This window comes from Setaria viridis, chromosome 2 (assembly GCF_005286985.2).
Source record: "Setaria viridis chromosome 2, Setaria_viridis_v4.0, whole genome shotgun sequence".
NCBI lineage: Eukaryota > Viridiplantae > Streptophyta > Magnoliopsida > Poales > Poaceae > Setaria > Setaria viridis.
This window is the reverse complement of record NC_048264.2, coordinates 45,166,998-45,181,174: the sequence shown is the minus strand read 5'-3', so window position 1 is coordinate 45,181,174 and position 14,177 is coordinate 45,166,998. Positions and strand designations below refer to the sequence as shown.

General features: G+C 43.8%; 2 protein-coding genes across 2 annotated transcripts; both read right to left on the bottom strand.

Annotated features, from left to right (window-relative positions):
* Window positions 1–6,035: 6,035 nt before the first annotated feature.
* LOC140221962 (uncharacterized) lies at window positions 6,036–8,578 on the bottom strand. The gene is made up of 4 exons (XM_072291922.1): window positions 7,315–8,578; window positions 6,712–6,837; window positions 6,261–6,651; window positions 6,036–6,162 (listed from the first exon to the last, which is right to left on the bottom strand). Exons 1-4 carry the CDS (start codon window positions 8,576–8,578, stop codon window positions 6,036–6,038), a joined length of 1,908 nt encoding a protein of 635 aa, XP_072148023.1.
* A 957-nt stretch (window positions 8,579–9,535) lies between these two features.
* LOC117842484 (cytochrome P450 709B2) lies at window positions 9,536–11,735 on the bottom strand. The gene is made up of 3 exons (XM_034722950.2): window positions 11,180–11,735; window positions 10,869–11,092; window positions 9,536–10,719 (listed from the first exon to the last, which is right to left on the bottom strand). The coding sequence occupies exons 1-3, from the start codon at window positions 11,442–11,444 to the stop codon at window positions 9,673–9,675; spliced, it is 1,536 nt and encodes a 511-aa protein (XP_034578841.1). The 5' UTR covers window positions 11,445–11,735; the 3' UTR covers window positions 9,536–9,672.
* Window positions 11,736–14,177: the final 2,442 nt, after the last annotated feature.

Below are 14,177 nucleotides of genomic sequence, written 5' to 3'. Positions count from 1 at the left end.
ATTAAATGTTAATTTGACAAAAAGTAAATATAAATGTGTTTTGAATTATATTTGGTTAGTTCAACCCGAATCATAAAGCTATGTGCTTAGATGTTTACATATACTTTATTTTCAAATTAAAATGTTTATTTGCATAAATTGTACTTGAATATTTATAAATAAAATTTGACTAAGTTCTACATCATCTTTTCATATATAATATAACTTGCTTAATTTCAACTAAGGTTATTTCTCTCAAATATCTTTACATTATTTTTCTCAACTAAAATAAATGAAGCGTGTAGCTCTTGTCTTTTCTTTTATATAATCCAAATCACTCGATAGTTGTACCTTTTCAACCTTAGTACCTTGCGCTCGCGTGATCCTAGAATCGAGCCCTATCCTTTAGTACGCTCTTTTAAATCTTTTCTTTTGTTTTGGCGTTTTGTTCTTAGTTATACTTGTTTATTTGCTTGTATGTTTGTGTCGGTGATTGCTTCGAGTAGAAGGATTGTTGTTCGATAGATTTGAAGATTAAGAGTTTCAAGAGAGCAAGAGCTAAAAGAGCAGTAAGAGTAACTTTTCATTGTAGAAAGGCAAGTGTCCCTAACCATCTCTCTATCTATGCTTATTTACAAGAATATCATGTATTAATTGGAACATGAAATGACCACCCAGGAAAACAGTATAACCATAAGACAACCGGGCTCTGGTCTTAGCTAATTAATTAGAGACTCTGGTTTGTGGTGGTCTTACCGAAAGGACAAGAGGGGTCTTGTGATAGGGTATAGCTCGGCTACTTTGAGTGGTATTCTCTTTGTATATACTCACCTTAGGGTAGGGTTATGCACACGCAACTGTCAAAACCTTAGCGGACTACAACTACTAGGAAATCTTTGTAAAGGCCTCGTAGCGTCACTATGCAGTCACACCTCGGTAGTGTGATAAGTGCCTACTTTTGCACATCATGGTTGGGTCTAAAGTTCTCTTGAACTTTTACACGACTTATGGTGAAAGTTTACAACCTCTGCAGAGTGTAAAACTGATATATCAGCCGTGCTCACAGTCAAGAGAGGCCTGAACCCTCACATGATTAATTAAACTTGAAGATGGACTTAAATCATTAATTTGTGTTATTTCTTGTGGTCTTACTTAGTACCAACCATAAGTGTACTCACATTTGCTTACTGCTGCTCAGAAGAGGAAGGTGTGTGAAGTTTTTTTGAAGATGATGCTGAGTTCTAGGTGTACGTAGCCCCCAGTCGATTGCCTGTGAAGTTTGGAGCCTCCGTTTCCAGGATTAAGCTGTATATCTCTGATAAACTTTTAAGTCATTATTCATATTTCTTTACGTGATATTGTTGCTGTTATGCACTAATGATGTCACTATATGTATGCAACTAAATCCTGGCATATATATAGGTAGCACTTGGTTTTGTTTTAAAACCGGGTGTGACATCACAACACCAAATCAATGTGTGTTGATGTGACTAATGTACCATTATAATTTGAATCAATAATACAACAAATAGTGTAGGTTTTTCTTATTTTCCACCCATAAGCTATGCAATCAAAAGTTTGTGAATTAAAAAGAATGAAAGAAGGCGGATCAAGGTTGTTACATATAGTTGTCTTATTCATTCAAGTTAACTTATTGCGAAATCAACATCTAGCATTGCCTCAATAAACCACATATATTAATTATTTTAATACTTAAAGTGTCATATATGATGTGATTCTAACTTAAAATAAAGTTTAGCCTCAAAACGAGCGGATTATTTTGATACATCATACGAGGTAGGTAACAAAAATAGGGTGAGATGCAAGGAGCTCAACCACCATGTTCAGCTAGCCGAATTCCATCCAAGGCATTGCTAGAAACCATGTGTCAGGCAAGCAGCCTCGCCATGTGAAGTCATGTTGGCCAAACAAGCGTCTTTGCAATGGGTTTGAGCAAGTGTCAGCAATGTTTACATCCTTCACGTCTAGCCTCCTAGATCCTGGCACAGATGGATTAGCGACCATTCGCTGCCCATTGTGCATCACTCTTCTAGATCCGAGGCATTAAAGAAAGTAAATGGGGTCATTGAAAAGTAGAAGAAGAGAAATAAAAGAACATCTAAGGTTGCTGAAGTTGTAGACAAAGCATCCTAGGACAACACCCCAACAATAATTACCTCAAATGCCTAATGTATAAGGGCAAGAGCAAATCAGTGTTCATAGAATTAGTGCGTTGTGATAAGGGAGAGAAGCCGAGTAGATTCAATGTGCCCTTATTGAGTTGCCATCCAAACGACGGTCCGAAGAAAAAAAATTTAACCTGCGGGAGGTAAGACAGCCCTGTGCTTTTTGCTAAGAGAAGACCTCACATAGGTCAAGAAAATCCCTGAAATTATGTCAAGAAAATCCCTGAACTTCTGCTCCACCCTTGCACAGGGTCCGTAACCGTTGTGAGACTACCTGGTGACTGCAGCAACTATCCCAAGTAGGAGGGCCCAAACCAACCACAGTTGTGACCTTGGTCGAACCTTAACCTGTGCTTTAGTTATGGTGATAGACGAGGTGATTTTTTTTAACCCCAACCAAAAATTCGCTCGCACGAGAAAGGCCAAGAAAGAAACAGAGAAGAAATCAATTTTCCTAGAGGGACGAAAAAGACCAACGACAAAGTGTTTGTGGTGTGTCCCAAGGTTATATTCCCTATAATTTTCTAAGCAATTTAATTAAAAAATTTTATTTATAAAAGTTTATGAATATTAAATGAATTTAAATGCTATAAAAGCAAGTATAACTGAATATCTAGGGTAACTCTAGCAAAACAAGAAAAAATAAAAAATTTAACAATTTAGTTATCATATGGATTCATAATTAACTAAACTATATCAAATACATATAATAAATACAAAATTTATTGGTAAGAAAAGTAAACTAATCAATATGCAGTATTTTTTGATATATGTTGGTAAGAGAAAGACCTAAAAAAGGACTAACAATTCATGTAAAACATAACCATATGACGTCCGAAACAAGTAAAGTATAAACTCCACTTTGTGTGGCTTACGCTTTATTCCAACCAAAGTTGGAGACAAAGCGTTGTGGGGCAATGCTTCTACAACAATTAACTCAAGAGTGCAATGTATAGGCACCATATCAAATTGGTGTTAGGGTGCATTTGGCAGAGCTCCCAAAGCTGATTCTCTGTTGATTTCTACAGAATCTTTGCCAAACAGTTTTTTCCGAGAGAAGTGATTCTCTACTGATTCTGTGAAGTGATTCTCTAAAATAAACTAAGAGGCTGAAAGCTGAAAAAAGTAGCTTCTCCTGATCATGTCAAGTGATTATCCATTCTCATTTTAAGAGTTTATGCTAGAGAATCAAAGAGAACCACTTTTAGCTACAGAATCACTTCTCTCAGAGAATCAGCTCCCATAAAGAATCAGAATCAGATGGAGCTCTACCAAACAGACCCTTAATACAATTGGTAGGGTACAATGAGGGAGAGGATAAAAGAGTCAACAAGATCTATTGTGCCATAGATTTCCACAATTGCGGGTGAACATTCAAGGTAGTACCGCATTCAATGAGTGACGCAGAAACCGTGCTACATATTCCCTATTCTTTTCAAAACAATTTTAAACTTAAAAGATATACCTAAATTGATGAAACAAGAAATGAATTTTAAAAAGGAGATTACGTTAAAATTAAAGTTCTAAAATGGATCCAAGCAGTTAATATAATTATGTAAAGCACTTCGGTTTTCATATGGCTTTGGAATTCAAATAACCAGATAAAAGTCTATGTCAAATAAATATAATAAATACCCAAGATTTTTAGTAAAAAATAAAAAAATTCAGTATGTAGTTATATTTTCATATCTATCAAGAATAAAAAGACTTATACAAGACTCATCCAAAATCTAATTCACAATAACTAAATTGTATACGAAAACCGAACTGGCTCATCTTCTTTATGGTGGAACCTACCGATCCAAGTTCAATTGTCGCCATGAGTTTGCATTTTTCGATTTATTTCAGGAATTAACCGGCACTAGAGATCTGCTAGCTTAGTATTTCGGAGGTACTCCTAAGGGTAGAGTTGCGTGCGTGTATTCATAGAGTGTGTGCGAATAGGTTTAACTAACTGTATGTGTATGTACCGTGTTTGCAAAAAAAAAAATTATACTAAAAAAGATGAACAACCACCAAGCAAAGCTGTTCGACTGTTTAGAGCTGCAATCCAACCAGCATAGATGCGCAGCACGAGCCTGCCACCTTGCTGCAGCTCCTTAAGTGATTTGGAGGCTGGCAGCTGCAGCGGCAGCGCTGCGCAGCAAAGCACTTCCAAACGGACTATTGCTTTTTTTCCTTAAAGACTAAGGCTTCTGCTATATTTGCAAGCAAGTACAAATTGATTTCCTTAGAGAGAGCCTTAAATGCTGGTATTATTATAGTTATACGTAATTTACAAAATGCATTTCTTTAGCATCGTATACTCCACTTTTCTGGTCGGATGTTGGCTTTCCTCTGTTCACTGGTTCTTTCTCTATGTTTCATCATAGTTGATCCCATACTTTTTCTAGCTCACACATATATTATTGTTGGTATTAACATATTGGTATTAACATATGTTTCTTCCCATTCATTATCGTTCCTCAGTCCTATTACTCTTTTCCTTTCACACCCGATCCATGCACTCTTTTCTTAAGTACAATGAGGACTTTTATCATTTTAAAACATTTTGAATTAAGAAACCAATTAATTTCTTCTAGAAAGATTTTAAAAGTTTTGCATATATTTTACTTATGTATTTTAAAATCTTCTTAAACATTTTTAGAAAAATAATCCTAGTAAGTTGTTGGGAAAATTTTCTAATATTTTTATTCATTTTTAATATTTTTTCCAAAAAATATTTCAAAAATGTTTTTTTTTAAAATCTAAATAGGGGAATAGGATTTTTTTCAAAAAAGGAAAGACAGGAGCCAGTCGTGTTAGTTTCCTTAATCGAGAAAAATGTTCTTTAAAGTTTCTTCGGAGAAGTTTTCCAAAATATATTTTTTTAAAATAAACACTTCCTAGAAAGTACATTAATAAAATTTGATGCGCCTCTCGTATTATCAATGGTGGACTGCAAAAATATTTTTTCATATAATGTTTGGCGTACATTTTATAGTTTCATGTCAAACTTCTTCAAAAGCTACGGCATAACAAATTGTAAAGTTAACAGGCTTTTCTTGTCAAGAAAAGGACAAGCCAGATAACAACACACAAGTAGGCGAAGCAAGGGCGAGCAATAAAGGGTTCAGCTCTAAACCCTCACATCAATGGCTAATGGCGCTAGCGGACTGCCGACAACAGCAGACTTGCCTGTTGCACTCCACCAGCACATCACTAAGGGCACGTACAACGCGTCTCTTCGCTCCGTCTGCGTGATGTATTTTTTGCAAGAAACCCCCCACCAGTGCCTGGAGATGGAAGCGTCGTCGTCTCATGAGATGACGGGGAAGGCTCGTGGCCCGAGACCGAAACGCCAGCTCTAGCAGTGTTGTACAGATCGCCTTCCTGACTCGACGACACGCGGATCCCGTGTACACGCAGTTCTGGCTTGGACGCATTTAAACAGCTTGCAGATGACTCTTCTATTCGAGACTCTCACAGACGACCCTCCGTCTATGGGTTGAACTACCCTTATACGACCTGTCTTTATACCTACATGTACAATAGATTCGAGACGTTTAGAGAAGAATACCTGTCTATGGGTTGTACACAGTGCCGGTCCTAAGCTTTTGAGGGCCGTCTGGCGAACTCGTCGCGAGGGCCCTCTAAACTATATATAAATCTTATAATATATATAAGTGCTAATTTTTCTTACAAAGTGAAACCAAACCCAATAATATATTTCTAATTTAGCATGTTTGATAATTATCAAGGAATAATATAGACTAAAACTAATATGATTACCTTAAGGAAGAATAGAACTCCATAATATACATTGCTTCTCATAAAAAGATAGTTCTTCGGGCATTTCTTGATGCAAAATCATCAAGGACGGTATTGAGATCAATAGTGTCTAAGATATCCCTCTCGATGGTGCACATAGCCAATCCATTTAACCTTTCTTGTGACATAGTTAATCTCAAATAGTTCTTCAACAACTTCAATTTTGAGAAACTTCTTTCTGCCGAAGCTACAGTCACAGGTACAGTTAACAGGATTCGATAGGCAACTGAAACATTTGGATAGCAATCTGCAGCTATAACAAACTCCAGAATCTCAAGCGCTGACATCAAAGAATCTGGCAAAGTCACTTGTAGCACCTTTAATTCTAAAAAAAAATCATTGATCTCAACATCGGATGAGTTATCCTGAGAAAATGTTTCCACAAAATTCTTGCAGTGCAGCAAAAGATCAGCTTCATCCAAAGATTTCAAATTTTTTGAGTTGAACAAGAACCCAAAAATGTTATCAAATTTTTTCATCTGCTCAAATCTACTAGTCAATGAAGCAATTGCAGCATCAATCATAACATTGAAGTACTCTACTCTAAATGAGTCCACAGCAGATCGTTGTATTTCCTCATCTTGGTCATCTTGTTCATCAAATTGTTTCTTTCTCTTTCCTTGACGTTTTGTACGAAATTTTGGCTCTATATCCATTTCAGATGCAATGTTTTTTGCTGTATTCATACTAGAAGTGAAACCTTCATCTCTATACTTCTTAAAATATGATATGACACCTTCAATATGTTTGAGAGTATCATCTATACTCACAATTTTAGACTGCAACTTCTTGCTCACCTTATTTATAGAGAATAAAATATCGTGCCAAATAACCAAACCAACTAAAAATTCAAAATTCTCTAGTGCACTCACCAAAGATTGACATTCACTAACTGCCATTGGATCATCAGTTGAAGCCTGCTCTAGCGCTATTAAAGCTGATCTTATTTGAGGAGTTTGGAATCTGATAGCTTGAACACTTTTTATTCGACTTTCCCAGCGTGTATTAGACCATGACTTAACTGTCAATCCTGGAACATTGTCCACTAAAATCTTCCACCTTTTAGTAGATTTTGCAAACAATGTGTATATACGTTGGATGAGACCAAAAAAAGAAATAGCTTGCCTGCAAGATTTAACAAATAGTAAGTTTGAAAGTTTTCCCAAAACATGACATATTATATGAAAACAATGTATAATAGAAATAATAGTTTACCTGCAAGATTTTCCCATATCACAAAGAGTAAGATTTAGACTATGACATGCACACGGCATGTATAGTGCTTTTCGATTAATTTCAAGCAAGCACTTCTGAACACCTTGGTGAGAACCCTTCATATTTGAACCATTATCATAGCCTTGTCCTCTCACATCATCAATATTCAAATCAAGAGAGGCCAATACATTCTTTAGTTCATTAAAAAGATCTAATCCTGATGTGTCATCTACCTTCAAGAACTCTAGGAAGAACTCCTCTACCCTTGGAACATTCCTTGACATATTGACACACCGAATAATTAGAGTCATTTGTTCTTCATGGCTCACATCTGGAGTACAATCTAAAATAACAGAAAAGTACTTGGCATCTTTGATGATCTTTAGTATAGTTTGTTTCACACAATCTGCAAGAAGAGAAATCATCTCATTCTGAATTTTATGCCCAAGATAATGATGATGAATCTCACTATTTTGAATCCGCCTAATATGGTCTTGCATCACGGGATCAAATTCACCCATCATTTCAATTGTGCCCAAAAAGTTGCCATTGCTATCTTGATATAATTTCTCATTTTTCCCTCGAAAAGCCAAATTATGTTTAGCAAGAAACTTGACAGCAGAAACAATTCTTACTAAAACTTGTCTCCAACGCTCTCTCTCCTTTGCAATTTCTCGTTGCAAATCATCATCAATTGTTTTATTTTTGCTCAACCTTAGCCTAAGTTCATTCCAAGTATTCATGTTTGTTATATGCTCAACACTATTCTCATGTTGTTTGAGTCTCAAACTAAGATGTTTCCAATCCCTCAATCCATCATGTGCTAGCAAACTTTTGCTCTGACTTGATTTGAACAATTTGCAGCAAAAACAAAAAACTTTGTCAATATGTTTAGAGTAAACCAACCATTTTCTATCAACCACCTCACCATTGCTTAACTTTCTGGAGTAGTAAGCATATGAAAAATGTCTATTAAGAGCATCTGCAGAGAACTCAAGATTCAATTCTCTCACCGGCCCCTTTTCAATCAATATATCTCTACCTTTATTATCAAGATTTCCCCAAGTTCTAGGATCAAAGATATCATGAATATAAGCTTCTTGCACATCATCAATTGAATTTTCAGGTTCACAGGAAGGCTGTAAATTTTCATTCTCTGTAGCATCATCAATGTCATCAACTTGCTCACTTAAATTATCATTAATTTGTTGATATTGCTGCCCTTGTTCTTCAATATCAAGTGCATCTACAGTATTATCATCAGGCACAACACTGCTTGAAGCTGAAAAAAACTTATGTATAGCACCTTTTTGAGATTCAATAAATTGATCTTCTACTCTTTTCCGTTTTCTTTTCTGAGACCCCGACAAATGTTTCTTAGGTAACATTCTAAGTTTCTAGCACCTAAATTAGAAGAAAGATACGACAATATGAGTACCGAGTACTAGAAGTACGAAGTAATTAATTTAGATTAAAAAGTAACATTCTAAGTTTCTAGTACCTAAATTAGAAGAAAGATACGACTATATGAGTACCGACTACTAGAAGTACGAAGTAATTAATTTAGATTAAAAACGATCAAGAAAAAAAACCTAGATCATACCTGTGCGGCTGACCCGCTATACGCCTGTCAGCCTGTGCTGCACGCGCGGTGCCGCGTGCCACGCGGTGTGCCGGTGTCGCTGTCAAACTGTGCAGTGCAGCCACGCAGGCCGATCCCCTCCGGCGGCAGTCGCCAGTACGGCACGGACGCACGGTAATCGCCTAATCGGCGAGACGGCGACTCCGTGACTCACGGGTGGACGGCGTGCCGCGTGCCGATTCGCGTTCCCGAATAATGGACCGACGGACGACTGGACGAGCGTACGCGTTTTGGTTTTGGCTTTCTCACGCTAAAAGCCTGGACGCCTGGGGCTGGACTGCTGGTGGCCTAGTCCGGTTGAATAATGGACCGACGGACGACTGGACGAGCGTACGCGTTTTGGTTTTGGCTTTCTCACGCTAAAAGCCTGGACGCCTGGTGCTGGACTGCTGGTGGCCTAGTCCGGTTGTCAGCCTGTCAGGTTGTGGCCTGCAGTACCGTATACATGGGTTCCTGGCCTCCTGGGCTGGGCCCCCCCTTTCTGTGGGCCCTAGGCCATCGCACCCCGTGCCCCTCCCAGGGCCGGCGCTGGTTGTACATGCCCTAAGTTGGTGCCATAGACATTATCACTATGATGTATTGATGTCTTTCATGTCTTTGATGTTCAAATTAATTGATCCAAATTAATCATGGAGCTAATTCTTCCCCTTTTGAGCATTGTTATTCAGCTCATTTTACCACTTTTGAGTAATTGATTGTGATGTAACAGAAACTTCAAAACTTTTACAATCCATGTAATAATCTAAAACATACATATAGGATGTAGTATATTATACATCAAACAAAATTGAATGGAAAAAAAATTTCCGTGCATGCGTAGCACGCGACTCTTATCACTCTTTACGCCTCCAGACGCTTGAGGAGCATTGGAAGCCCATGCCTTGGCCGCAGTGTGATGACATCCATGGGCGCGTGCACGTACTTGGGGGACAGCTCGAGCGAGAACCTCTGCAGGATCATGGCGACCACGGCCTTGGCCTCGATCATGGCGAAGTTCTGCCCGATGCACGACCTTGGCCCGCTGGAGAAGGACAGTAATGCATTAGGGTGCTTGGCCGCCCTCGTCACCCCGTTCTCGAACCTCTCCGGCCTGAACTCATCAGCGTCCTCACCCCAAACCTCCTTGTCACGGTGGATCGTCGCGATCGAAATCGTCAAGATCGCGCCCTCGGGCACCCGGATGCCGCCAATGTCGAGGTCCGAGCTCGCCTTCCTCTGAATAATGGACACTGGGGCATATAGCCGCAGGGTCTCTAGGAGGAACATGTTCACCAGCTTGAGCTTGTTGAGCGTCTCACCGTTGGGCTCCTCGTCGCCACACTCCCGTCGCACCTCCTCCCGGAGCTTGTCCTGCCATTCCTGGTGCGTGCTGAGTAGGAACGAGGCCCAGGTGAGCAGGTGCGAGGTGGTGTCGTGCCCCGCGAAGAAGAACGTCTTGCACTCGTCGATGATCTCGTCCATGCTCAGCGCCGGGGTCTCGCCGTGCTCCGGCGCGCACGCCTCCAGCATCAGGCCGAGCAGGTCGTTCCCGTAGCCGGCGGTGTCCTTGGTGGCGAGCCGGCTCTTGATGATGTCCATTAGCATGCCCCTCACCTGCTTGTCCAGCTTCCATGTCCTGCGATTCTTCTCCGTTGGAAGGTACCTGAGCACCGGGATCTGGACACTGAAAACCGTGGAGAAGGCGAGGATCTGGAGCTCCCTCTGCGCCAGGAAGACCTGCCTCCCCTCCTTGTAGCTGCTCCCGAACGCCGTGTTCGAGATCACGTCGGCGGTGAGCTCCTCGAACTGCCTGCTCAGCTCGATCTCCACGCCGCCGGCCTTTGCCAGCTGCGCCTCCCACTCGGACATCATCGACCGAGCGCAGGTGGACATGGTCTCCGTCATCATCTGCCATTGTCAAACATTCAAGCGATGAAAGAGGCTCAACAACCGAAAGAAAAGGTCCACACGTACGTCCGTCCGATGATGACTTTTGAAAAAAAAGGGTACAAATACAACACTTGAACTGAACACGTGCTTATCGTTGAGTTTGTTACCTTGAGCTTGTCCATGCTGAATGCCGGGTGCACGACCTTGCGGTGGCGCTTCCAGTCGTCGCCGTCGGTGAGGACGAGGCCCTTGCCGAGCAGGCGGCAGAGGTGCGGGTTCATGAGGTTCTTGGGGTAGAGCCCCGTGCGGTCGAAGAGCACATGCCTGACCACGTTCACGTCCCCCAAGAACACGTTCGGCGTCGCGCCGCTCCAGTACAAGAACGTCCGCCCTGCAGATCAATCGAGCGATCAATTAGTTCGTTCGCTCGCCACGCCGCGCAATAACAACAGCAGATCGAGGCCAATCAACAACTTACCGTAGAGCGAGATCCAATTGCGGTGGTGCGGGTGCACGATGGGGATGAAGTCGTGGTCGCCGACGCCCAGCGTGGCGCCCGCGATCCCGGCTTGGAGCCGCCTCATCTCGCCGAAGTTCCCGTTGAAGAACCGGTACCCCGGCCCGCGCACGCCCTGCGCGCGCAGCCTCCGGGCGACGGCGCGGGGGCGCCAGACGAGGTGCACCAGCGCGTTGAACGCCCAGGTCGCCAGCACCGCCGCGGCGGCCATCCACGCCGCACCCATGGCGCCCGCGCGCGGGGTCACTTGTACGGCCGACGACAGGGTAATCTTCCTTCGTGGCTGCTAGACAAGATTGCTTTTGCTGGATCTGGTTTGTACGGGTCTTTGTGAGGCCGCTCGTGATTCGTTTGGGTGTGTGGGAATGGAAAGGTGGGAGAGGCTGGGTGCGGGAGGGCGGAGCCATTTATACGGCGCTCCCTGGCCGATTTGACGCTGCACGGATCGGGTGGGTGTCGAGTCGAGGTGCCATCGGCGATGATGCACTCGCGTCTTCGTCCCGGGCTCCCCAACAGCAGCAACTTGTAGTGGGAACGGGCGTCCCCACCGGCCATTGGCGCTCACGGGCTTCTGGACGATCTAGTAGCCATCTCGTTTGCTTGCAGTAGAGGGGAAGATTCCGTGTCGACCACGTGCCAGTTTCGGCAACTTCGCATTCAAATAGTAAAGCTGGAAACGTGAAAGTATTCGGATCCATGGCGTCTTAGAGCAGCGAATGGCGAGTTAACTAATGGATTCAACGCGCTGTGCCATTCAAATGATAGCTGACTTCTCTGCCAGCTTATGGATCGCCAATGAATCCGTTTCTTGTCAAGCAGGGCACCTTTTCTTTTTACCAAAACCCAGTAACCCTCTGTAAAAAAAAAAACAACAACAGTAGCCCAGTTTCGCCTGCGGGTCTTGTCCATTGGCTTCTGGCAGCGTCAAAGCTAGACCGGTTGCGAGGCTGACGCCGAGTTCCCGAGTGAACAACTGAGTTCCAGCTTCTGGTCGCTTGTGGCACACGTTCACACGTGTTCTGTTACTTTTGCACCCCGTTCGTCTCGAAATATAAAACTCAGACGCATTTTAAAGATCTAAACATTGTAACCGTTGATCAGCAATCAAATCAGTCTGTCTGTCCACCTTAATTAAAAATAAAAATAAGATTCTGCCTGTCCCAGCGCCCACGCCGAGAAAGAGGAAGCTTCTTGCGCTCCTAAATTAATCGGTTCAACGCCTGTCCCGGTTTATCTACTCCTTGGGTCGCCAAGATCCAATCCGTTTCCCGTCAAACATGGCATTTTTCTGTTTTTTCAAGGTAAAAAACTAGGACTTGTCGAACTGGCAAATCCGCAAATGCTTCAAGAAGGAGGCAATAATGGAGGGAACGGAGAGAAGACGGCCGATGGTGACTGCAGCACTGCTGTGTGTTTTCTCAAAACTCCAGTGCTGCTCACGGACGCTTGCACCGACTTTTTTGTTTTCTGGCCCTTTTCGCGAAGAAATGTCACAAATAGACCCCTGGCGAAACCAATTCCGAAAATGGACCCTCGGCTTGGCGCCAGGCTGGCTGGCGCCAAGGTATAACGTCTTGGCGCCAGCCCTCCTGGCGCCAAGGCCCCTATGCCGTGACTCCGACGTGGCGCCGTGCGCGCTGACGTGTCCTGAGGCTTGGCGCCAAGATCCGTGGCACCAAGCCTCGGCGCCAAGGCTCGGTGCCAGCGACGGTGGCGCCGAGCCTTGGCGCCACAGATCTTGGCGCCGAGGCTCGGCGCCAGCCTCCCTGGCGCCCAGCCCCCTGCCATAACGGCGCCCTTCCTTCTGGCAGTTTGTTTTTGCATCTCGAAACCATCCTATCCTATCTCCAGTCCAGTCCGCCGCCGCCGTACGCGCCGTCGCCGCCCGCCCCCGGCCCCGCCCAACTCGCCCGGCCGCCGCCGCCCGCCCGGCGGCTCGCCCCCACGCGCCGCCCCGCCGCCGCCCCGCCCCCACGCGCCGCCCCGCCGGCCGGAAGGCCCCGTCGACGCGCCGCCCCGCCGACGCTCGGCCGGCGCCCCGCGCCCTTGCGCCGGCCCGCCACCCCCGGCCGGCTTCCCGGCGGGCCCCCGCGCGGCGCCCCGGCCCGGCCAGCGCCCAGCGCCAGAGGCTCGCCGCGGGCCGCCCGCCGTCCCAGGCCACCCCGGCACACGCCGCCCGGAGGCGCCCGGCCCGAGCCGCGCCTCCCCGCTCACCGGTGCCTAGCGGCCGGGCTCCGCCCGCCGTGGCCTGAGGCCGGCCGCTTCCCGTCCTGTGCCGCTCCCGACCGATCGAAGGTACTGTTGTAATGTAATGTAGATGGATAGGTTTAGATAAAATTGTAATATTGATAAATTAGAATAGTTAGGTTAAATTTAGATAGATTGGTAGAATTTATAGATGAAATAGGTAGATAGATAAGTTGACAGATACATATAATTGTTAGATATGATAACTAATAGCATAGTAAACTAGTTATTACGATATTTAGTTAAGTAGTTGTATAGGTAAGTATGTAGGTACATATTAGGTGACATAGTTAGTTAGAATATGTGACATAGTTAGTTGTATTTAGTAGACTTAGAATGTTTAATTTATTATGGACTAAATGAATTGTGCGTCGTTATATTGATATACTAGATGGAGAACGTAGTGAGCATATATTACGGAGGCACTGTGGAAAGGGATGAATATGGATGTGTTAAGTTTGTTGGCATGCAGTGCGAGGTTGTCATATTCGATGAGAAACCATCGTTTAGTGAGTTGGTTGCAAGGGCTCGGGAGGAGTTACATTGTCATGAAAATGATGAAATCACAGTCGAGGGCATACTTCACCTAGGTTCCCCTCTCAACATTCAAAGGAAGATGGTCCCAATTCGGTGTGCAGGTCAGTGGGAGAAATATGTGAGGACGGTTATGAATGGTCATTCCCCAAGTGTTGAAGTGGTTGTTCGTCCGGTG